The 26455-nt window shown below is 39.5% G+C and overlaps 2 protein-coding genes across 2 annotated transcripts; one reads left to right on the top strand and one right to left on the bottom strand.

Annotated features, from left to right (window-relative positions):
- Window positions 1–4026: 4026 nt before the first annotated feature.
- On the bottom strand, window positions 4027–5483 carry LOC117370166 (cocaine- and amphetamine-regulated transcript protein-like). Its single transcript, XM_033965547.2, has 3 exons — window positions 5337–5483; window positions 4873–4956; window positions 4027–4134 (listed from the first exon to the last, which is right to left on the bottom strand). Exons 1-3 carry the CDS (start codon window positions 5466–5468, stop codon window positions 4027–4029), a joined length of 324 nt encoding a protein of 107 aa, XP_033821438.1. The 5' UTR covers window positions 5469–5483.
- A 4994-nt stretch (window positions 5484–10477) lies between these two features.
- On the top strand, window positions 10478–25441 carry zbtb37 (zinc finger and BTB domain containing 37). Its single transcript, XM_033965555.2, has 7 exons — window positions 10478–10776; window positions 17005–17448; window positions 18042–18281; window positions 21317–21518; window positions 23495–23594; window positions 24090–24386; window positions 25011–25441. The coding sequence occupies exons 2-7, from the start codon at window positions 17010–17012 to the stop codon at window positions 25227–25229; spliced, it is 1497 nt and encodes a 498-aa protein (XP_033821446.1). The 5' UTR covers window positions 10478–10776; window positions 17005–17009; the 3' UTR covers window positions 25230–25441.
- The last annotated feature ends 1014 nt before the right edge of the window (window positions 25442–26455 follow it).

Genomic DNA, 26455 nt, shown 5'->3' with positions numbered 1-26455 from the left:
TTCCAATTTTATTTTATTTTGTTAAAAATATTAATATATATATATATATATATAATATATATATATATATATATATATATATATATATATATATATATATATATATATATATATATATTTTTTTTTTTTTTTTTTTTTTTTTTTTTTTTTTTTTTTTTTTTTTTTTTGCTAAAATAATAATTGCTTTAATAATTGCTGTTTGACACACACAAAAACAGTTTTCATTGATTGGAACTGAATATTGTTCTTGATTAAAATTTTATTGGTTGCACAGTTGAGCACTTTTGCAGGCCTTCTTTCCCAATGGAGCTCAACAGTGACCATCCACCCCCTAGTTCCTGAAGTAAAACAATTCATATTCAAAGTCTGAAAGCTCATGGCTAATCAGCTATATGGTATCTAATGACCACAGGACCTAATTTTATGTAAAAACTTTTAAACGTGATCTTAGGACCGCGTTATGCATATTAGTTGCTAGGTAGCTGATTAGCCTCGATGCCACAATGTTTTGAACTCAAAATATTAGAATTTTTTTCAAAATGTCTATGGGAAAAATGAATGGTACCAGAGCTGACTTCGAAGTGGGCAGGACTATTGAGCTATTTATTATGGCATTTTTAATTAATAAAAGCTAAATTCTAAACAATCTTCATTTCGAAAAGTATAGGTCAATATAACCCTGTCAAATAATTATGTGGTGTCAAAACAACCACATTAATACTAGTTTTTCTACAACCTTTGGCAATGTAATTCATAAACTGAACTAATTAGTGCAGTAATGTGGTAAGTGTCTCTGTAAATACGTGTGAACCCCTCCTTATCAGAACCCCCTTGCTGCAAATGAAGTGCCTCTTTTCATTCACCTGATGTTTTTCCAGATAACATTTTGTGGATGTCTGTCTGAACGCGCATCTGAGACGTTCCCACCGTCAAAACTGAGGTAATTTGGGAATGTATTGATTAAATGGCTCTGTGGAGAGAGACAAGAGGAGGAGAGAGAGATGGCACTGCTACTGAGGATGGCTCTGACTGATAACCATCTCAGCCAAACGCAGAGCTCCCTAAGCACCAGGGGCGGGGCAGAGTCGCATCTTTATGAGTCCTGGGACACTAAAGTTTCAATTAATTGAGTCATTAGGTAATTGATTTTTTCATAAATAAATTTTAGCAAGTGGCTGATAACAACAACAAGCATGCATATGAAAAGTGCATATGACAAGTTTTCATGTGTTTCTAGTTATGACTTGGTTTGGTGGACTAGTACGTGTGGTAAATACTTATCATAGTTTCACATCACGTAAGTGGCAGTATGTGGAGACAAGGACAAAAATACAGGAAGTAGCGCTGAGTTCTACAGAATCCCTCAGTCTATGTTATTAACATGGAAAATTACATCCGAAATGCAGTGACAATTTACATACAAGGAAGGCATTTTTTTGTCGACACCTTAAACACTGCATTTAACATGAAAGTGTTATGTGTTTTATTCTATTCATAACCACTGTTGAAAGTTAGACAAGTTTTGGCCCTTGTTAACATTATATAGTTGCTAGGTAACAGCTATGAAATATGGTATAACCTCATATAATTTTTACTGCTCATGTCCAATCAGGAAGTCAAATTATAAACTTAAAAACTAGCACGTTTTGTAGTAAAATCTTAAATATAATCAGGTTAACTATGTTTTGGGAAATTAGTTGTCTAACCTGTTGTTATGCATGGTTGTATTGTACTTAAAAAAACAACAACGTATATTTATTTCAAAAACACAGCTTAGTCTATAGACAATATCAGTGCCAGAAATATTTAATTCTAAATTTCTAGAATGTTTTTTGGAGAATGTGTGAATCAGTAGCACCTGAGTCTTATCTCTCCTCCACAAGTGTCAGTGCTGAGATGTGTTAAATATCATTGCCCTGTCTATTGTTAGGATTCTATCTCTGATTTAATGGGTGCTGTAACGACCTGATATCTATCTCATCCAATCAGAGCAGTCCCTGAGGAGCCAGGGGGCGGGGCTTACCCTTCTGTTTATGTGATGGGAACAGACCACCAGACAGGTCCCATCATGTCCCATGTTTCAGATGCCCTCCCATCCTCCTATATCCCTGTGTGTCAGATGCCCTCCCATCCTCCTGTATCCCTGTGTGTCAGATGCCCTCCCATCCTCCTATATCCCTGTGTGTCAGATGCCCTTCCATCGTTCTATATCACTTTATTGTGTAACTGAGATGGAGGAGGTCTAAAGTCAATAGTTAATTTGCAGCTCTTGCTGTGTGGTTGAATAAATAGCATATCAATTATCAGGGAAAAAAGAAGAAGAAAAAATCAGATTAGCATATTTTCAGAGAGGGGCGTGTCATGGACAGAGGAGGTCATAGTTGAATGAAAGCACTTATGATTCATTGAGATAAGTGCACATCTCCAGAGGACCGTTCACAACCATATGGGGCTCTTTTCAATATGGCATTTGTACATGTGAGGGCTGGATCTAATTGAAAGATAAGATCTACAGGATTTGTGTTGAATAAATGAAGGTTCTCACACTGGACACCATTGTCAGAGCATTCTACAAGTGGCATCTCCCATGTTCTTCGTACCAGTTAAAGATGGAGGATCCATCTGCTTTGCCTTGAATGTTCCAAAGCATGGCATTAAAGTTATTTATATGTCCATAGAGACAAGCAGGTAACAATGCCACCTGTAACTTGCCAGTAAGATCTGTGGAGAGGCAAGTATCCCCACTGAAAGAATGCATGTTTTTTAAGGTATTTTTGAACAACAGCACATGAATAAATGCAAAATATATAAGTATAATCTATATGCCATACTGTGGAACATTCCACATCAAGCATTACAATAATGTATAGACAATTAAGTGGTATTGAAAAACAGCTAAGTAGCGCCATCTAAAAAATGTATTTAAATTGCCTCAATGGGAGCCTGGCCCAGAAAAATTAGCTTCAGAAATAGGTAATGTCAGGACATGTAAAAAATGATATTATGGCCCCACGCTAAACCTTACAGGAAGTCAGCCACATTGGATCAAACCTACGATTAACAAAATCACTCATCATAATCTTTTGACCTCTCCTCAGTTTTCATCAGAAACTCTTCAAACTTGGCTAAAAGACGCAAAACCCATGTGCGATAAAACGTTATCAAATAACTTTTAAATAAAATGTTGGGTGTGGTCATGGTGATTTTCAACAAAATGTAATTTTTGCGTGTGTACACATTTCTGAGCTGGACGTAATGACATGCACATTAAGGCTCTATCTATCTCAACAGGCATGCAAGTATTTATGGACTAATAATAACCATACATGTTTTTGTCAAGCCGGTTCTCATCTTACCTAAAGGGACTAGATCCTTCAGCTTTGTGTCTGAGATCTGGAAGTTATCGCTCTTTTCACAGCTCAAGCTATGGTAAACAGCTAAAGCTAGCAACTTACACAGAAACAGTTTATTAAAAAGAGTTTTAGTCATAATTAAGAATCAGCAGTGCAAAAAAACTGCACTTGCAAAAAAACAGCACTTGTGCTTTCATTTTGTCATGTTATATCCACTTAAAGTCACAGTCCACTGTTTTTTTGCTGACTCCCGCAATGCATTATGGCCTATGTCAACCTATCTAATAACCAGCGCTGGACACTACTTTTCCAACGTGACACTGGAAATATTGAATGACATGTCAAGCCAGAGTTGAGAGGCAGCCCTCCCACTTAAGTGTACCTTTCTGCGGTTGTAAGGGTTCTGAGCGCCCTTTATCACTGCTTGCGGTGTTAATTTCATGTTGCTTTTCTGTTGGTAAAGCTGTAGTCAACTGGGTAAAAAATCCTTTCTGCTTTGGTCCATTTATGTCAATAAAACAATTCCACTAATAATTCAATGACAGATTCATCAAGTAATGACTTAAGGATTAGTTGTTGTGCACTGCCAAACAAACACATTTTGATTTATAGATTGAAACATCGGGGTTTTTAAAAATGTGCTTTTATTCCAGAGATGGGGTCATGGGCAGAGCTACAGACACTTGAGGACACTGAAGTCACAGTGAGTTCCAATGGGACAGCCGCACAGTTTACCAATGCGAGCGCCTTTACGCACTGCACACAGCTCTCCTGCATCGCACTGAGGAGGACAGGTAAGGAGACAGGGAGGAGGAGGAGGAGGAGAGGGAGGAGGGAGATTTCACATGAGCATTTTTAGACACTAGTTAAAAAACAAACATGTTATTAGACATTAGATAAACATGAGAAGAAGATAAAGCAATAAATAAACAAATAAATAAAACAAAAACATGGCATGGTTTAAACAGTTAGCTCCACCCTCTAAGTCCTTCTTTCACTCTGTCTGTGATGGACCAAGGCAGTTGTTTCTGCATGGTTCTCATCTAGTGTTCCTAAATGGACCAAATAGAGTGTTGCACTTGTTTGGTACTTTATGGTTTTCATGTTTTTCTAATTATGACTTGGTTTGGTGGGATAGTACCTGAGCTAAATATTTATCATAGATTTATATCAATTGAGTTGCAGCTTGTGGAAATTCACAAGGAAGACATTATTAGATTATTATATATAGTCTAATCATAACTATATATTAGCATAACTATATTGTGTAAGATAAACTTTGGCCCTGGTGTACATTATGATTGCTTGGTAACAGTTATGGAATTACCTCTATGTCTGTCATCTGGTGCTCGTGTCCAACCGGGAAGTACAACAATTATAAACACCAAAAAGAAAAAAAGAAAATGTTGTTTTTTGTTGTTGTTTTTTTTTGTTGTTTTTTTTGTCTGTCTGTGTTTTAGTGAAATGAGTGGTCAGATGCAGTTTAAATGGCAGGTTGATTATAAATGGTTATTGTTACCAAGGGGACCCAGCCCAGTTTCTTCTCTGAGGAGGGCAGCTGTTTGCCTTTTAACTTCTCCAGAACTTCCTGTAGAGCCTCGATCTGTGGAGCAGAAAGAAAGACTTTCATCAACACCATCCAGTCTTTTTTGTGGTTTGTGGTTCGAATCCCACTCTGCCCAGATCATATTGTTGTATCTATGGGCAAGACATGTCAGAAAAAATCTGCAGCTTAACTATAGACATTTTACCTTCCACCATCTCCATTAAACATGATATTTGTTTACATGGTTATAAGTAGATGACACACAGAAACACACAGACTACAGGGATATAGATGGATGGAAGGGCATCTGACACACAGAGATATAGGAGGATAGGCTGGTAGCAGACAAACAATATCAGACAATGGAAGGGCATCTGACACAGAGATATCGATCAATGGAAGGGCATCTAACACACACATACACCCATATTTCTCACCAGTTGCGCCTCCTCTTGTGCCTTCAGTGCGTCCTCTGCGGCCGATCGCTCCTCCATCACCTCCTCGCAGCGCAGTACCCCCAGGAGCCAGCACGAGGCGCCGATGAGCAGCAGCGTCGTACCTCGCACCATGGTTTCAGCCCTCCCCCAAATGTGTCTGAAGAAATCTGTCCCCAGCTCTCCGAAAGACCAAGATTTATACCAGAGCGATGACGTGGATAAAGGCATATTTACCTGAGAAAATTAGGAAGAGACTGGGCTCACGAAGGGGTCAACAGTGTGGTGACCTCTGAACCCAAACAGGAGATAAAGAGAGAAGAGGGAAGAGAGAGAGAGGAGGAGAGGGGAGGAAAGAGGAAGGTAGAGGGAGGAAGGAGGAGAGGGAGGGAGAGAGAAGAAAGGGGGGGAGAGCGAGGGGTAGAAGGGGGTGAGGAGAAGACGGGAGGAGGAAGAAGAAGGGAGAGAGGGAGGAAGAGATCTGGGGAAAGAGAACCCAAACAGGAGATGAATCACACAACTTCCTGCAAGCATCAAATAACAAGTAAGGTGGAATTTCCCATTGTAGAAAGGAAGAGGAGTTGAGATTTGACCCATGGCGCATCTGACCCATCCATCCTTCAGTGTCTCTGGGCATAGTGGCTGAGTGGCTAGTACTTGCCTCACAGCAAGAAGGTTATGGGTTTGATTTGAAGGTTAAGTCAAATACAGAGGACAAATTTCTCTTTTTTAATTACAAAAGCATTGGACATGATGACTGCTCCATCTGCCCCTCTCCTCTGCTCCATCTAACCCTCTCCTCTGCATCCTCTGCTCCATCTAACTCTCTCCTCTGCATCCTCTGCATCCTCTGCTCCATCTAACTCTCTTCTCTGCTCAAACTGCCTCTCTCCTCTGCATCCTCTACTCCATCTGCCCCCTCCTCTGCTCCATCTCACCCTATCCTCTGGATCCTTTAGTGCATCTGCCCATCTCCTCTTGATCTTCTTCTCCACCTAACCCTCTCCTCTGCTCCACCTGACCCTCTCCTCTGCATCCTTTGCTCAGTTTTACATTCATAAACGATAAATACATTCCATATAAAAATAATTCTCCTCTGGATAAAATCCTTTCCTTTCTTCTGAACAAAGAGAAAACAGGTAACACAATACCACCCTCTAGCGGTGAAAAAGGTAAATACTAAACAGTGCAGTGAGTCCAGTCCCTTTTACATTCTGTTTGAATCTAGAATAGTCTGGAATTGGACCATAGAGAGTGACACACATCTGTCCTAAATTTGTGTCACATGTCTCTCAAATGCAGAAAACATCTCCTCTCGAAAATTCTGTTGGTGCTTTGATTGTTGATTCTGCACAAATTCATGCTGTTTCTCACAGCCGGTGTGCACGGACTGCAACTGCATTGTGGTTCAGGACTCGCGCGGGTCCTGTAAGACTTAGAAAGTCATTCAAATCAGTGCAGCCTGCCACACTGACCCCGGCAGAGTGCGGGTCAGGGTAAGGTGCAGGTCTGTAGAAAGAATCCACAACTCTATTTTCTCCAGACACTGCAGTGGTCTGGTTTTAAGGTCATTAGGTTTGTGTTATCGCGTGAACCCATGTGAAGCTGCATTGCTTTAGGTAATTCTCACTGCAGTTGTCGTAGTTGACATAACAGGCAATCTGCAAGTAACCCGCTGAAAGAACATACTGGACTCACATTGCCGTATAAATCTAGCGTCGGTCCTCTGTGTTATTTTTTAACTTAAAGAGGGAATATGTAAGAATACTTCTACGGGGTACTAAGACATGCTAACACTTAACATATTTAGATCATCATCTTACCCCTCAAAGCAAGGAAAGGTTATTTGTTTAGCACAATTCATACACAAAGTAATTCAAAGTGCTTTACAGAATAAAAGAGACATTAAACTCACAATCATCATAATATTAACATTAAAAGAGAAGAGTGCAGAACAAAAACCTTTCAGTCATATTCACAGCTTTTTTGAGACTGGATTTAAACACTGTCAAAGTAGAGGCCTGTCTCACATCTTCAGGAAGACTGTTCCATGTTTTAGCTGCATAAAACTGAAACGCTGATTCCCCATGTTTAGCCTTGACTCTGGGCACCAGCAGGAGGCTGGTCCCTGAAGTCCTCACAGTGTGAGATGGTTCATATGACACTAACATGTCAGAGATGTACTTTGGTGCTAGGCCATGAAGAGACTTGTCACAAGCAGAGCTGCTTTAAAGTCTATTCTCTGAGCCACAGGAGCCAGTGCAGAGACCTGAGCACAAGACCGAGCAGCAGCGTTCTGGATGTTCTGGAGCTTGTTTGGAGTGTGCAGGCCGTTGCAGTAATCCAACCTACTGGAGGCAAAGGTATGGATAAGTCTCTTCAAGTCTGGTTTAGACAGTATACCTTTTTGCGGTGTTTTTAGATGCAGATGTTATTGATTTGATGTGACTGTTAAAGTTCAAGTCTGAGTCCATTATTATTTTCATTGTTTTGGAAATGCTATATTTGCTGAAATCAGTGTATTAACATGTTTTATAAGTTTCACTTTTGTTTTTGAAGCTCATAGTCTGATTGGTTAATTCGCCTCTCAATCACGTGTGTCCAAGTCAAATCAGGGAGGAAGAATACAGTTCCAGACCCACTTGTCTTTTCTTGTCAAGCTGTTGTAGATTCACAAAATGCTAGATTATGATCTATGTGTGTTATACACCGTTTATAACGCCATGTCATCAGAATGTTGAAAATTCCAGAATGGAGGTAAAATGAAGCAGACCGTAAAGTGTTTTCAGTGATTAACTGACTGAAATCTAACTGCTAATAGTTTTAAGCCTTTATAACAAATAATGAATAAGTATTTTATTTTTTATTTGAATAGGGACAGATACAACAAACACAGTTTAACAATTAATTAATAAGTATGGGGAAAATACCATTTTCAAGACTCAAAATTGTATTTGAGCTTCACAAAAAGTATAATTTATGTTGAAATGGTACAATATAACTTACCTGGCTCGTGTCAGATTGATCTGTGTAGCAGCCTAAATTGAGTTCACTCATTATCAATCTTGGGTGGCTTGCACTGAAAGCGATCAGAAAACATGGAATGTCATGACAGTTATTTAAATCTGATTGGTTGAAGTGCCACAAAAGTGAAACAACAATATAAAATATATAAAAAACAAAGACCTCTTCTCTGTTCACAAAGCACTTACCTTTTGCACAACTTCCACTCAAAATAGTCTGTATTGATGCTAAAATAGGCTGAAGTACATCTGTCAGTGTTGTTTTGGTTTAGTTGGGCTTCGGCACAAACCTCAATGCTGCTCAGTGATTGATTCACCTGCCCGATTAACCTTACAGCAGAGGCATGCCAAGATGGATTCTCATGAGTTTGTGAACTCACAAATATCTCAAGAATCCATCTTGCTGGGCAAGGTTACAATAAATCTGAAGATGAAGTGAAAAACTATAGTAGACTCAACATTTCTTTTTAAGTAATTGTCTAGTGATTGTCTTTTTCTTTCATCAGAAATGCTTAGTGTCATTATTTCCTGTTAAAAAAATAAAAAAATAAAATAAAACATGATTTTATATGTCTTTAAACTAGGCTCTGGATGTTTCATATTTTGTGATATTCTGTGGTTAATTCCAGTTCCTCCATTGAAATTGCTTTATGTTCCACTTCACTTTGCCTCCAGCTGCCTCCATTTCGGAATTTAGAATGTTTTTGTTTACACATTTTTAAAGGGTCTGTCTATAGTTTAGTATCATATACCCAAAAGACCATAGTATGTCTTCTTTAAACTCAAAAACAAGTGAAACTCCGGAAAAGAGCCCTCCATTACACGTTGTATTCAATTAAAGGGCCCGTATTACGCTATTTCCTAATCTATATTATAATGTTGTTTCCTCATCACAAACAGACCTGGAATTGTTGTTTTGTTTCATTCACACATGTTTAACACACAGACCCTGCATATTTGCTTCTTCTCACATATGGAAAACACTCCACTGTGTTTTTCAACTCCATACGCCTTCAGTAGAATCCTTTGGGTGATTTCAGCCCTAGAATTGCCAATCTTTACTGAACTGAAGGTAAAACTTAGCTGTTAACTTGAAAACTACTACTCCATGACATCACAAGGTGGAACAGAGCATTTTGAGCTTTGGAGATGTAAACAGACTAATAATAAAGGATTACTTCATGTGTGAATGACACAAAACACAACTCTAGGTATGTTTTTGAGGAGGTAACAACATTATAATATGGCTTAAAGTTCACAAGATTCAATTTTGCGTAATATAGGACTTTTCAACCTTGAATGTACTCCAGCTATTTGTGTATGTAAGGTATTACTATTATATTTTTGAACTACTTAGACTTCTTTGTTTCAGCCCCATAAATTATGACTCTATGTATGTGTAGTGCTGTAGGCATGAACACTTGCATTGAGTTGTTGGTTTAGACATCAACCAAATGCAATCTGGTAAAAAAAAAAAAAAAAAGATTTGACATGGCAAACTCTGAGGAAAAAAACGTCAACAGCCTAAGCTTTAAAGAAAACAGAAATAGCTGTGTTTATTAACTTATAAGTTATATTTGCGACAGTGGCTCAGTGGTTAGAGTGTTGGTTCTGTCGTTGTGTCCTTAGGCAAGACACTTCACCGACATTGCCTAGTATGAAAGTGGTGTGTGAATGATAGGTGATGGTCAGGGGGGCCGATGGCGCAGATTGGCAGCCTCGCTTCCGTCAGTCTGCCCCAGGGCAGCTGTGGCTACAATAGTAGCTTACCATCACCAAATGTGGAAATGAATGAATAATGACTATAGTGTAGTGCTTTGAGAGGCTTTGACAAGCCTGTAAAGCGCATTATAAGTGTAAGCCATTATTATTATTATTATTATTATTATTATTATTTGAACAATTTAATTTATTAATATGACAAAAATGTAAAACTGTTTGTATATGCGCTCTTTTAGACTGAAAATACTTAGAACATAATTTTATCAAACTTCAAAAACCAAGATGCACCGCTGCTCCGCGTTGCATTGTGGGTAATGTCGTCTTTATCTACGCGGTGTATCCTTTACAGTGTGAGCGCTCTAACCACTCTGAACTACACTGACCATGATGCCTCGGCGTTTCCTCCCTTCCTGCTCGCTTCCTGCAGTCTGGGCCCTGCTGCTGCCGTGTGAACCGACGGGACACCGACTCCGAACCGAGCCCGAAGCCGCGACCGAGGCCCTCTCACCGGCATGTCGCCCCGCAGCCGCACCGCCGAAGCCCCCACGGTGTCCTGAAGTGTCCCGAGCCGGAGAGGAGCGCTGTCACACGGACTACACCTCTGGGCCCGTCCCGCTGGCGATGCTCCGACAGTAGACCCGGGATCCACAGTCACAGCAGCCGAACAAGAGCCCTCTTCCCCCCGCCCCCCGCCGCAGGTGAGTGCCGCTTACCTGGGCCTGTGGTGCCGCAATGGGACAGTTGCATGGAGCCGTGTGAGCTCCGTCTTTTGTTAGGTGGATTGATACGACTGGTATTGGCAAAGAAAGCACAATAAACCAAGACATATCTGCATAGCCCACCATTTCAGCTCTATGATTCAAGATCAAATTGTAACTTGTTAAGTACAACTTTTTTTTTAACAGGGACTGGGGTGATAGCTTTAATAACCAGGCTATGCTTTTCATGTCCATGTAGCCTTTTCTCAATTTACAATGTTATCCATGTAACTGTTTCTCAAACATTTTATGCAAGTGTCATAGAAAGTGAAAGGAAAACATATAAAACGATTATTGACTTTGAACTTATTTAGATTTTTTTTTTTTTTTTTTTGTTTAAATATGCTACATGTCCAGTGGTGGAAGAAGTAGCCTACTCAATTTTGTTAGCCTACTTAAGTAGAAGTACAGTTACTAGAGTAAGAGTAAAAAGTAAAAGTATTTTGTGCATATTATGTGGTATTATATGGTTTCAAATGTATTTATTTTGATAAAAATTGTGCTTTGTAGGTCTATATTTTTGTTTGCTCAATTTATGAACTTGAAAACCCTCAGCAGGTCTCAAATGATAAAAACTGCTTTTACTTTACAGTCCAATTAAAAAAATGTAGTGGGGTAGAAAGTACAGATACCTGCTTTCAAATGTAGTGAAGTAAAAGTAAAACATATCGAGTCAAGTACATATTCTTAAAATTTGATCTTAAGTACAGTACTTTACTACTTTTGCTTTGTTGCATTCCAGGACTGGTAGTTACATGGAGGTTTACTGTTGTTCTTATAGACTAAGGCTACCGTCGCCAATCATTCAGTTTTGTAATTTATTATATTATGTGTGAGACATATTATTCATAGAACTGCATGAACATATGTCTCAAAAATAACAACATAATGTACATCAATATTGCAAGGAAATTAAATCAATCGGAACAATACTACATTTTTGAAAATAAGATTATAAAAAGGCATTTATTGTGTCAAAAAGTATGAATGATCACAAATGGATCAATGAATGAATCAAAATCATCCAGCTAGTTCATATTTATTTATTTATTTATTTTTAGTGGTATGTTTTGTTTTTGTTTTTTTATTTTTTATTTTTTATTTACTTATTTATTAATATTTATTAATATATATATTTATTATTTATTGTTTCTCATAGGTTAAGACTGTGGTGGCAAAATTAATTTTATTTGATTTCACTAATTTAATTTCAGTCAATTATCACATACTGCCTGTATTTAACTAGTAATTTTTTGACCAGTGTAGTCTCTTTTATAAGTTTTGATAATAAGCAACACATTTTATGCTGCCAGTATATAGTCCAATTTATTTTAGACTATGGGGGAGAATGTTAGGCTATGGGGGGCCACCATAGTCTCCTGTATTAATGGGAAATGCTATTTGTTTTTTGTTGTTACAGCTGAGTTTTCCTATCTTGGTTTACGCTAGGCTATAAAGGATTCCAATTCCAGGCCTATAGGTGTTGTTTTTCTTTGCTGAGTCTTCTCACTATCACAGAGCCTATAGTTTTCTTTTTAAATGAAGCTACAGTACATGTAGGTCTAGGCCACACACTGAGCAGTGGAGCTGAGAGTGGAGAATGTGTGAAGATTTGGCAAAGCTCTGGTGCCAAACAGCTGCAGAGCGAGGAGGAGGAAGAGGAGGGAAAGGAAGGAAAAGAGGAAGAGGAAGAGGAGGGAGTGGAGGAAGAGGAGGGAGTGGAGGAAGAGGAGGGAGTGGAGGAAGAGGAGGGAGTGGAAGAAGAGGAAGAAGAGGAGGGAGAAGAGAAGGAGGGGGGAAAGGAGGAGGAGGAGGTGCTGTGGCTGCGGCTCTTTCACTCATATACCTCCGACTAATGCCAAATGTTTTTCCTCAGAATTCAGTCATGAAATCCTCCAACAATAGACAATAGAAAACCATTAAAGCTGATGGCTAAGATTAGTAGGTTGTCTGAATACATACTGAAAGTGGCTGTTTGACATGGTTTGGTAGGATAGTATAGTGTATTCCAGTTGTAAGTAAGACATGAACAGCATGACAGTTTTGTTTACTTTTAAAGTGGTTCTGATGGGGAAAAAAAGCAAGTCTAAACAAGGACTAGATTAAACTAAACTAAGACTGAACCAGGACTTAACCGTAGTTAAACCAAGATGAAACAAAGGCTAGACAAGAACTTAAAGGAACTGTATGTAGCCTGCACTCTTACTGTTATTAAAGAAGGTACAACAATCACATCTGAACCTCGGTTGCTAGTGCCTTAACTTACAGATAGATGACACATACAAGTTTTACTCATTCTCAGTATATGGACAGGCCATGCCTCATGTGAAAGGTCAGAACGTCCAGAATTCACTCTCTGAGCTGCAGAGGCTGCACTAGCACTGATTAATGATAGGCTGCAGGTGCTGGGGTTTAGGTAGTGATAGTTCAGTTCAGAGAGAGACTCATGTGAGGCTCTTTTTGACTGGATAATCGTCTTGAGAACCACAATACCACGTTTTAACATATTAATGGGATGTCATGTCATGTCCAATTTTTTTGTTTAATTAAGAATAGAATAGGAATTATTATCAGTAAAAGAAATTTGATTTGAACATGTCTATCTTGTGTCTGTGGACACAGATGAGTCAAGTTGATGAAATTTAAGTAAAACTAAGCCAGCATCAAACCAGGACTGACGCAGGATTTTTGAGGCTTTGTCCCAAACACTGTCAAATAAATTGCAGATTCTAGAATTTGATGATGTCATCATATTTACTCGCTTCAAAAGAAATATACAATATACATATACATGATCCACAAATCTTAAACTGTATTGTTATTTGTTTGGGATCAGCCTCCTACTTTGCCATCTTAATCTTATATCTTAAATGAAAAAGTAATTTAGTTGAATCCATCCATATTAAATAATTAATCATTGGATTTATATAGTGCCTTTCAAGACACCCACAGTGCATTATTCATTCACTCCACACTTGGTGGTGGTGGTTAGCTACTATTGTAGCCACAGCTGACCTGGGGCAAACTGACAGAAGTGTGGCTGTTGATCACCACACAAATACCACATTCATACTAATAATAATAATGGCTTACACTTGTAATGCGCTTTTTCAAAGCCTCTCAAAGCGCTACACTATAGTCATTATTCATTCATTTTCACACTTTGTGATGGTAAGCTACTATTGTAGCCACAGCTGCCCTGGGGCAGACTGACGGAAGCGAGGCTGCCAATCTGCGCCATCGGCCCCTCCGACCACCACCTATCATTCGCACGCACACCACTGCCATACTAGGCAATGTGGGTGAAATGTCTTGCCTAAGGACACAATGACAGAACTTGGTCCGAGCGGGACTCGATCCTCCGACCTTCGGGTTGGGGACCAACATTCAAACTCATACTAGGCATACAGTTTCTTGTGTTCTTAGGCAGTTTCTTGCCTAAGAACACAACAACGAAGTTGTTTTATTTTTTTCCCACTGGTGCCCCACTGTGGCACCTGGTATTCCCAGAGGTCTTGTATGCAAGTACTCACCAGGCCTGGCTCTGCTTAGCTTCTGAGATCTGGTGAGATCAGCCTTTGACAAGACCTGGGTATGACAAAAAATAATTTTTATCAGTCATGATTTTTGATTAAATTTTATTTGTCTTATTATAACAATACAGACTTTCAGTCAGTACAAAACAGACTTTCAGTCAGTACAATTTAAAACAGAAATAAAATGTGCTTTTTCAAGTACATTATTGAACTGTAGTAAGCAGATTATAGTAAGTAGATCACCATTTTACACAATATTCATCTAAACTGGCTCAATAATAGAAACAGGTCCATTGACTATCTGTTCAAAACTGCAGAACTGATATGCCAGCCTCTTCATACTAACATTTCACTGTAGCAAGCATATTTTTAGTTTTGAAAAATGGCTGTGAAATTTAGAAACTCCATATTTAGCACTATATTTACAGTGCTGTGAAAAAGTATTTCCGACCTTACTGATTTCTTACTTTTTCTGGACCTTTGTCACTCTTAGCACTTCAGATCAAGCAAACTTGAATATTAGACAAAGATAACTCACAAGTAAACACAAAATACAGTTTGATGTGCAGATTTTATTTATTAAGGGAAAAAAGCCATCTGAACCACTATGGCCCAGGTGAAAAAGTAATTACCCCCTATACTTAATAACTGGTTGAACCACCCTTAGCAGCAACAACTGCAGTCAAGCTTTTGGGATAACTCACATCGCTGTGGAGGAATTTTGGCCCACTCTTATTTGCAGAATTGTTGTAAATCAGCCACACTGGAAGGTTTCCTAGCAAGACCCGCCTTTTGAAGGTCATGCCACAGCAGCTCTATTGGGTTGGGATCTGAAGTGTGACTAGGCCACTCTAAAACCCTCATTTTGCTTTTTAAGCCATTCAGAAGTGGACTTGCTGGTGTACTTTGGATCATTGTCCTGTTGCAGAACCCAAGTGCACTTCAGCTTGAGGTCACAAACTGATGGCTGGACATTTTCCTTCAGGATTTGTTGTCTGTGTAATCCCTCAGTCATCCAGGTCTGATCCAATAGCAAAAGACAAAATTTAAATCTGTCAACTGGACAAATCGTTGTAAGAGTGAAGACGCTTCGCTTCTCATCCAAGCCGCTTCTTCAGTTCTGGAAAGCAGCTTGGAAGAAACCAGAGTTTCTTCAATCACAGCAAATCAGCCCCAAACCATGACACTACCATTACCATGTTTCACTGTTGGCATGATGTTTTTCTTATCAAATGCTGCATTCATTTTATGCCAGATGTAATGAGGTGCACTCATTTTTTGTCATACCCAGGTCCCATAAAGTTCAACGTTTGTTTCATCAGTCCACTGAATATTTTCCCAAAAGCTTTGGGGATCATCAAGATGTTTTTTGGCAAAAATGAGAGGAGCATTTTTGTTCTTTTTTATCAGCAGTGGCTTTCGCCTTGGAACTCTGGCATGCATGCCATTTTTGCCTAGTCTTTCTTATGGTTGAGTCATGAACACTGACCTTTACTGAGGCAAGTGAGGCCTGCAGTTCTTTAGATGTTGTTCTGGGTTCCTTTGTGACCTCTTGCATCAGTTGTTGCTGTGCTCTTTTTTAATTTTTGTAGGCCAGCCACTCTAGAAAGGTTCACCACTATACCATGCTTTCTTTATTTGTGGATCATGGCTCTCACTGTGGTTCACTGGAGTCCCAAAGGTTTAGAAATGGCTTTGTAACCTTTTCCAGTCTGAGACATGTCAATTACTTTTCTTTTTATCTGCTCCTGAATTTCTTTGAATCACAGCATGATGTCTTTGGCTCAGTATGGCCTACTTCACCTTGTTAGACAGGTTCTATTTAAATTTGTCTTGATTTGAAAGGTCTGGCAGCAATCAGGCCTGGCTGTGGATATGAAATTGAACTCAACTTTTCACAAAAATATGATTAATCATATTGCTCCCCATGTTAAATTACTTGTTACCTCATCATTTAACAAGGGGAGCAGTTACTTTTTCACACAGGAACATGTAGGTTTGGATAGTATTTTTCTCTTAACAAAATCCTCACAGAAAAGCTCCATTTTATGTTTACTTGGTTTATCTTTGTTTAATATTTAAATTTGTTTGATGATTTGAAACAGTTGTGACACAAACAAGTGTGACACACATGCAAAAAAATAAGAAATCAGGAGGCCGGCAAATACTTTTCCACAGCACTGTATATTTACCAAGAGCAAATATTTGTTCGGCACGGTAGTGGTTAGTGCTCTCGCCTCACAGCAAGAAGGTCCTGGGTTCAATTCTGGGGTATGCGGGGCCTTTCTTCATGGAGTTTGCATGTTTTGCCCATGCCTGCATAGGTTTCCTCTGGGTGCTCCAATTTCCCCTACCACTAAAAGAAGTTGTTTTTGCTGTCTCATTTAACATGAAAAAAGAGTTCAAATTTAAACTTTGTTAGTATAAGCAGAGTTCAGAGGGTTGGCTGTAGACCTCTTCATTAAAAAAGACCCAAAACTTAAGTTGAAAATCATATCGGTTATGGCTGTGCAGTAAATCAAATCGAGATCCAATTGTTTCAAAGTATTTCTCTCATTTAATGCGCTATAAAAAAGTGCATTAAAGAAAGTCCTGTGTAAACCTTTCCCTCTCCCCTCTCCGCCGCTTTCAGGTCAGATGATGGAGCGCTCGGGCAGCATCCAGGTGGACATCCCAGACTTCAGCAACTCGGTCCTGACCCACCTGAACCAGCTCCGGGTGCAGGGCCGGCTCTGCGACATCGTGGTGCACGTACAGGGTCAGAGCTTCCGGGCACACAAGGTGGTGTTAGCCGCTAGCTCGCCGTACTTCCGCGACCACATGTCTCTAAGCCAGATGAGCACTGTCTCCCTTACCGTCATCCGGAATCCATGTGTGTTTGAGCAGCTGCTGTCTTTCTGCTACACCGGGCGGCTCTGTCTGCAGCTAGCTGATATCATTAGCTACCTGACAGCAGCTAGTTTCCTCCAAATGCAGCACATCATCGACCGGTGTACTCAGATCCTGGAGGGCATTCACCTGAAGATTAGCCTGGCAGACCTGGAGGAGGAGCAGAGGGAGGAGGGGCCGCGCACAGGTCAGAACCAGGGATTTTATATTATTCTATTAAGATTTATTCAGATATTTTTTTTTTTTTCATACAAATCAAGAAAATATGGCTTTTATAATAATAAGGGATATGAACATAGACAAAAAAATAAACCTTAAATAAACCTTTCTTAAAGGAACTGTATGTAGCTTGGTGTTATTGGGTTAGGCTTCAGAGAACCTCTCAAGAAGAACCTAAACACCAAATAACTGGGCCATCAGGTCCAGTGTTTTTGTCAACATTACAGTCATCATCAGTAAAAGCTATATTCGGAGTTGTGTTTTGTTTCATTCACACATGTTTGAGTAACCTTTTATTATTGTCTACATCTTCAAAACTCAAAATGCTCTGTTCCACCATCAAGTAGTAGTTTTCAAGTTAACAGCTACCTTTTACCTTTACTTCACTAGAATCATTTGGATGATTTCAGCCCTGGACTAGCAATTCTCTACTGAAGGTGTATGGAGTTTAAAAACAATGGAACACTTGCACTCAGCCTAAATATGCAGGATTTGTGCATTAAAGTGATTGAAACAAAACACAAGTATGTTTCACCTTGTGGTCTGTGCTGGTCCTCTCAGGCTCTGCACGGGCTCGCTCTCTGGAGTCCGTGGTCCGCTCTGGGCATAGTCTGCGTCTGTTGGGACCCAGGGCAGAGGAGGCCGAAACCCCCCCAGAGGAGCCACCCAGTCCTCCTCCTCCAGTGGAGCACAGTGGGGCCAAAGAACCCGTACTCCGCATCAACCGTGCAGGACAGTGGTACGTGGAGACTAGCAGCGAGCCGGAGAGGAGCGCCAGTGTGGACGACTGCAGCCAGGACGGTGAGGAGCAGGGCTTAAAGACATTGTGCTGCTATGTCTGCTATGTCTATCATTTGTGCTTTGCTTGTGCTGGTTTGTGCTACAAGAAGTTTTGTTTGTGCTGCTTTAGTTTTTGACTCCTGCAAAAGTCCGTAAAATATGTTATGAATGCTGGATCTTGCTTTAGAAGCTGCCAAATCTACCATAATCTCAAGCATAAATGCTCTGATCTGAAATTTTATATTGTTATGGTGGGACAATCAAGCACAAAATAATAGTATTTTAACAAATTTTAGGCAAATTTTACAAAGCAAATTTTACAAAGCCTTTCACTTTAAGGTTAGTTTGAGGACAGTGTAGAGTTATAATAATAATACAGTTATCATTACTAGAGCCAAACAGGATGAAGTGATTTGTGATTTGTCAATTTTATTACAAATAAATGCTTTCAGTTGATCAAATGTAGGAGCTGATTCTGTCAGAAACATTGCATGTCCTGAAAGATGTAACAGAATGCCCAATAATATTAGACTTGTACTTAACAATAGTTAAGTACATTTATGCTGGTGTACCTGTCTCAAAATACATAAGTGATCAAGGATTTTTCTTTGTCCATCCTTGGAGCCTTTACAACCCACCCTGACCTTAATGTATATATTTCATGCTTTAAAACTATTATCCATAGATGCCAACTTTAAAAATGATGTGCCAGTGAGACTATGTGAAACAGTCCTCACTGCACACAAGGACAAGTCATTCAGTCCCATGTTCAAGAACTCCTGTGAACCCTCACCCACACAGTGTGAACACACACTGCAGTCAGTCAGAAGCTTAGACAGTTAAGGGCCTCTGGCACATCAGGAATAACCAGAAGATCCAAAGAGCAGCAAAGACTCCAGCAGAAGAGTGATGTTTAAAACACATTCTCCACCCTCAGGTGATGAATTGGGGTGAAGTGGCATCCTCTTCTCCTACAGCTCCAGCTTCACTGCAGGTTAAGGATTTGTTCTGAAAAACACAAAGAAGAATGCAGTTATGTGTGCCTTCTGTTAATGTGTCTCCCTGTATCTAAAACCTGGAAAGGACTGGGCGTGAAGTGGAAACTGTAACGGACAACAAACATTATATCCAAAACCAGTTAATTGCATAAATAGTAGGCTATCTGAGGAATATTATAAAAGTAAATAGACTTCCCTAAAGTTATAGGTGGCGAATCCAAACTGTGTATTGTCCCTTGACAAAACAGAAAAAAAAAAACATTAATCAAATTACATGATTGGACACAATCATTTGACACATTTTACTGGCTGATTCAACTCACTTCTATGTTCATGACAGTGGGGTCTAGTCAACATGACCTAAACTATAACAGGACAAACTAAGTGAAAAATGAACATGTGTTTGTATCTGCATTAAGGTGTAGCATAAGGGCACTGTTTCCATAGTTTGGCCACATGTCAGAGATACTACTTGCTTGATCACATATTAGCAACACTGAAAGTATAAAATATAAATCAAATGACTGACACCATTTTGGGGTGCTGTGGAGCATTAGTAAGCTTCCTAGGCGGCTCAGTGACCCCAAATTGACCTATAAAAGAATCGTTAATATCTCAAAAACTAAAGCAGCATAAACCAGACTTTTTGCAAACCAGCACAAGCAAAGCACAAATGATTGACATAGTTTTTGTGTATTTGTGTGTTTGATGGGGGGGCAACTTCACGGAGGTCAAAACTCTGCAGGCAGTCACGCATCACGCACATCACGCTGGCAAGTAGCAGATTTGTTTTTTCATTTGCATCAAAATGACTATGTGACACTGGCGAATCCTACATTTACCATGGATAAAGAAAATAAAATTGGAGAACAAAGTAAGTACAGAGCAGTGGGCGTGTTCTGTTGGTGGTAAAAACGGGGGTAGATTGAAGCAATAATGTCTTGAATACAGGAGAATAAAGATTACTTAAATATGCATGACTCACTCTAAATACAACTTCAAGAGACTTTTTTTTTTTTTTTACATAATAGTTCTGCTTTAAATGGCCTGTACCTGTACCTGAACCATGAATCTTGCACCATGACACAGAAACAATGGTGTCATGGGATGGGGTTGTTTGCATACAGCTTTCCTTTTCTCTGCCTACTTAAATTTTTTTAGTCACTGCTGATAATGCACCATGCTAGAGAATCAAGTGTCTGGGAGAGTGTCAGGTAGTTGGTTTCTCATAATTCTTGAGTGAAAAATGTACCTTTTTGGATGAAAAGAGGTGACCCTGTCAGTAGCTTCTGTACTGGTTATTACCTGAGACAATGCTATGTAAAATGAATAGATTATGTTTTAAAGTCATCATTCTTTCCTTATTTAGCAGCTTTTACCATACAGTGCATGATATTATTATTATTATTAGTTGTAGTAGTATTAGTAGTATTAGTAGTATTAGTATTATTAGTATTAAAGAGGGGGTAATATGCAAAATAGATTTTTTTTAAGCTTTCTACCATGTTATTATGCTATTCCTTCATGCCTGAAGAGGTTTTAGATGTCATGCATGAATTTTTTAGCACAATCTGGTACATTCCCTTTAACAGTAACATTCATGTTTCCACTCACTGGATACTGCAGCTGTTCAGTTAGGGATTTAACTGTATGTGTGGTAGTTGTAATGTTTCGGAGCATAATTTGTAATAAAATAGTCACTTCTAGCTAGCATTCTCGCTTCATAGCAAGAAGGGCGATTTGGCTTTAAATTTTGATTGTGATAATAAAAAGAGATTTTGTGATCATGTAACCGTCACTAGACTATAGGGAAAAAAATCTAATAACAAGCATTACAATTAGATTTGCGATTTATGTTTTAATAATAGGACTCTAGACTGAAATATGAACTGTCAAAGTAAAGGTGCTCTACCTGATTTTCACCCCTGAAAGGAGGAAATAGGTTTTTAAATCTGTCAAAGTCATGTATAACATTTTGACTTGGACGGCTATTTTTGTAGGTCTTGTTTTCTGATAGTTTGTAGATCAATAACAACAGTTTTCTGATTCCTTTTACAGTGGACCGAGTCCATATTAAGACGGAGCGCTTGGAGGAGTGGATGGGGGCAGAGTCTCAACAGGAAGAGGGCGGGGCAATGGAGGAGGGTACCGTGATGATTGACAGCTCGGGGCGCAGCACAGTTGTCACGGCAACAGCTGTAGGGGCCATAGCGACGCGCAGCAACATCCAGCCGTCAAGCAGCTTCAGCGAGACAGAGAGGTGAGGGAGAGGGAAGGAAAGGAACCCAATCCCAGAATATATATTACTCATTTACATATGGTGCATTCTTCTGGCTTTAATTCCCTTTTAAAGATGCTTTTGGTCACCTTTGGGTAAAGATTTCACGTGTTTTAACTGGAATAATGTCTACAATTGGAGAACACATTTAACTACACTTCTATTTCCAATGTGGTATTTAGGCATTGCAGCTCCATCTGCTGTTAGCAACGGGAATGAACAATGGCAAAGAAAGCAAATAAAAGCCTCTGGAAATGTGAATGCTGTGCAATGCAATCATTGTGAACAAAATTTCACTGTAGAGCAAACCCAGAGATGGATTATGGGATTAAAAACTGAGTCTTTATTTTACCTATGACACAAAAATCCGGGCAAAATGCAAACAACTTTGGGGTAACGGATTAAGGAAACAAACGTGGTTATAGCAAAATACAGCTCCAGATATGTTTTTGATGAGGGGAAGCTAATAATGAAGCTAATATGTGTCCTTTAAAAAAATTGAAAAAGCTTTATAGTTAAGTGTATTTGTCATGCCATGCCAAGCAATGCCACTTTGCATTTTTGTTCTTTAGTTTTTTAGATGCATCACTGATTCAAATAAAATGATTCTGAACTGATGCCAACTAAGCAGGTGCTTAGGACCCCGAGGCCACCAGAGGGCCCCCAAGAGCCCATACATTTATATTGAAAATAATATAATATGTTAAATAATATAATAAGTTTTATTAGAAACAGGGCTTGTGTTTACAGTCGCCTAAATATCCCTCTCAAACTATTACATTTGTTTTCTTGATCTATAGTAGCAAAATATCTGCTGCTGAGGTACATTTGAATGGCTCTTTTCAGATTAGATTGAAAGTTAGAGATCTTAAGTTTATCTAAAGTCTTGGGCAATGCATGAAGAACCCAAGAAGATAATTGTTTTGGGAAAGATGGCGAGAGGACTCAAATAGCCTATTACTTAGTTATTACTATATTGGACATGACATGCCAGGATTAAGCTGTGATTTATATAATACATAAATGATGTATATCTGAGCAACACTAGCACAGCATGGTGAATCAGCTCATGGTCTGCTTTTGATTGTTTTTTTTCTTTCATAATCAGCCATCAGGTAGGCCTCTGTGAATGTTTAGGCTACCGCAGGTGGCTCCTGTTATCACATCAGTAACATTGATACACCACTGTCACATTTGCTGGATGACTGAATGGCCTGTGAACGAGTCGTGACTGGTGAATGTGCATTGTATGCATTGTATAGGCTAATTAATATGCACATTTACGAGAATTGCCCACTAATTATCTATGCACATTTAAGTTATTGTTTTCATAATATAATGACCGCAGTTATTTAATTATTTTTTGTTAGAGGTGGATAGTCACTCTAGTGAAAAAATGTCTTGAATTTCAAAAATCTTCTTGAGGAAGGAATTTTCAGGAAAAGATGTTCACACCCGACACCACTCCATTAGCTTGTGGCATAAACTTTTTTCCCTGTCCGAGATGCCTATTATGCACTCAACAAAACGGCTTTGTAGATAAACAGTTCTAAAGCAACTCTACGCTGTGTCCTTACAAAAGAAAGAGGCGTGTGGGTTGTAGTTTCTCTCATAAAAGTCTGCATAGAAGCAAAATAGATGGCATGAAGTGCTGCTAACAGCTACTCTGTAGTAGATGTGCTGTTATAACGCCAATATCTCCCACCTGCTAAACTAATCACTGTCGCAGAAAAAAACAATGCAATTAGCCATATAAAGAAAGCAATTGTGTTAAATAAAAGCCATTACTTCATCCTGCAGCTCTGCACATTTAAAAAAAAGTAGTCACTAAAATGGATCGTGAGATAGCCATAGATTCCCAGTACACTGTCAATGGCCATAAAGATTTTGTGATTGTGTTAATCATTTAATGAAGTGTGTTAGTGTGTTGATTCTGATGACATAATGGTGGTGTCCAGGTTCAGTCCCACGGGGAGTGTGGTGGTGCTGGCAGACAGGCAGAGAGCCAAGAGTGAGTCCCCCAACCGAGCAGACGAGCTCAGGCAGCCCAGCTCTCAGGTACCCAACACTTATGTGTGTATGTATATGTGTGTATGTGTATGTATGTATGCTCAAGAAGACATAGATTAGGTTGTACTCACGTAACATTAAAATATGTTACCCCTATAGTTGGGCTGGAGGCCTGTACATATGAAACACAAACTGGCACCAAGTTCAGCATTTTCTCTGTCAATGAATTAATACTTTATTCACAATATCTTCAGAAAGTGTTGCCATTATTCAACCCCATAGATGTGATTCTTGTTAGTTGAAAGGATTATAAGCCATAAAAAGATTACAACAAATAATAATAAGGCTCAAATTTGTGAATCAGAAATGTTGATATTTCTTTCAAAAACAGTGAATCTCCGATAGTTAAATAGGCCCCTGCTCTACATTGGTAATTATGACGTCAAATTTAGACGAGAACCCAGCCTATCAGTCTACCCTAATACAGTAGATACATTCATGCACATTGAGATGTGAAATAAATCTTAACTTTGTTTCTTTCAGGGAGAGGAGCACGCAGCCTTTGATATGGGGGGATATGAGGATTACCTGAGGGAGCAGGTGGGTGACCGCTGGTATAGGTACAACCCCAGACTCACCTGTATCTACTGCTGCAAGTCCTTCAACCAAAAGGGCAGTCTGGACCGCCATATGCGCCTGCACATGGGCATCACACCCTTCGTTTGCCGCATCTGTGGGAAGAAGTACACGCGCAAAGACCAGCTGGAGTACCACATCCGCAAGCACACGGGCAACAAGCCCTTCCATTGCCATGTGTGCGGCAAGAGCTTCCCCTTCCAGGTAAAAAGACCTATGGGCACATGACCATATTAGGTATACCCCCTCTTCAGTACTCGCTACACTTCAGGTACTCACCCATTTTAGGTATGGACCCTCTCCTGGGTACACAGCCACACTACGTGTATGCGGTACCGAACCCCTCCTGTGTGCACGCCCACTCCATGCACATGCCCATATAAGGTATATAAGGGGTTATATACTTAATATGGACATGTACATGGAGTGGCCGTACACGCCCATTTTAGTACATGCCCTCTCTGTGGTACACATTTCTTCTTGGGTACACGCCCACACTCCAGGTAATGGGCAAACATACTGGATGGTCAATGAAATAAATGTGTGTTTTTTATTGTCTGTAATGTAAAAACTGCTCTCAAGCAGAGTCACATGTAAATCTGTGACCAACTCATTGGCTTTCAGGCCTCTCTTGTGACTATTTTTGATAAAAAGACTAACAAAATCACTTGTCAATCTTTACAATGAAAGCTGACATGTAGGAGTGTGAATTGCATGTGTTCCTTGTTTTTAAATGACTTTGTATACCATGAAAGCAACTTAAACTATTCACATTTTTTCGGCTGTACCAAATTATCCTTAAACATCATGTTTCTTCCTTTCACTCAGGCCATCTTGAACCAGCACTTCCGTAAGAACCACCCCGGCTGTGCCCCGCAGGAGGCCCAGAGCGCATCTCCGGAGACAACCATGGTGACCTCCAGAGGGGGCCCCAGCGACGAGGCCTCTCCCAGCCAGGATGAGCCAGAGGGGGGCAACGGCAATGGAGGAGGAGGTGGCTACGGAGAGGGTCCCCAGGCCTCCGTTTCCACTACAGGGCCCGACTGACGACACAGGAGATGGGGCAAGAGAGGGGCTGGGGAGCCGCCAAAAAAGGGGAGAAATCTCAGAGTCCAGACTGAGATTTGACCGCTTTAAAATACAAGAGATGTGTTACAAAAACTGGAGAATGCAAAATACCACATACTTTTCAGTTCTGGAACCTGGCACATCTTGAATGTAAATGTAAAAAGTATGCACCAAGAATGCTAGAAAAAGACACCAGTTATCTTTCTTTTTTTTTTTTTTTTGAATTTGCTAATTTATTCCCAATAATGCAAAAAAAAATACCTAAAATGTGAAATATTTACTTGATAAATATACAGCAATTCAATTAGAGGTTAAAGGAGTACTAAACACCTAAACTCCCAACACCCGAAACCACATTTCAAATTGAGTTGTTAAACTGGGCAGTATCTGGAGGACTAAGGTGGTTGTAATCGGAAACATCCGGCTGTAATCAGGGTGGTCCTGCATTATGTCACATAGTACTTCAAATTGCAGTGGCCATGGGAACCAGGACGCACCCATTTTTAGACATTTTTGACCAGAAAGCTGCAAATATATACCTAGTTTGCTTGTTTACTAAAATTGTCATAAAAGACTAGGAACAGTAGACAGTGCTATTAAAACACCATATACACAGTTTAGTAGCAAAAAAAGTTAAGTAAGTGTTTAGTTCCACTTTAACCACTGAATTGCCATTAGTGAATTCTAGTTTTATTCTTAACTAAACACACAAATCAAATGGCAAAATGCAATATTCTTTATTGATGAAAATGGGAACAAATTTCATCCATTTTGGAATCCCACCTCCAGTTCTTGTAACACATCCAGATCGAAACCGCATCTACCTTCACAGATAAAACCGTTTTAGAAGCTACAGAAATGAAGAAAAAGTCCACACACTCCAACCTCATGCACCGCGAGATGCTGGCGGGGCTTTCAACTTTGACCTTTCGTTCAAAACTTTTATAAAAATATATATAATAACTATCACAATATAGGTAATACACAGGTTCACAATGCAGCGTTGCAACAGTCTGTCCGGTGGAGAAAACAAAAAAATGCCAAATTTTCAGTGCCACATTTCAAATCTATATTTTTTTGCCTTGACAATCTACAACTCCTGGGTTGATAAAACTAACTCAGAGTTAAAAGTGCCATTTTGGCTTTTGGAGAAGGTTGTTTAGTTGCACAAAATGGCAGTGAAAGTTTTGATCGGGTGTGACTGG

Source organism: Periophthalmus magnuspinnatus, chromosome 4, assembly GCF_009829125.3.
Source record: "Periophthalmus magnuspinnatus isolate fPerMag1 chromosome 4, fPerMag1.2.pri, whole genome shotgun sequence".
NCBI classification, from domain to species: domain Eukaryota; kingdom Metazoa; phylum Chordata; class Actinopteri; order Gobiiformes; family Gobiidae; genus Periophthalmus; species Periophthalmus magnuspinnatus.
This window is presented reverse-complemented; position numbering and strand designations above follow the sequence as displayed.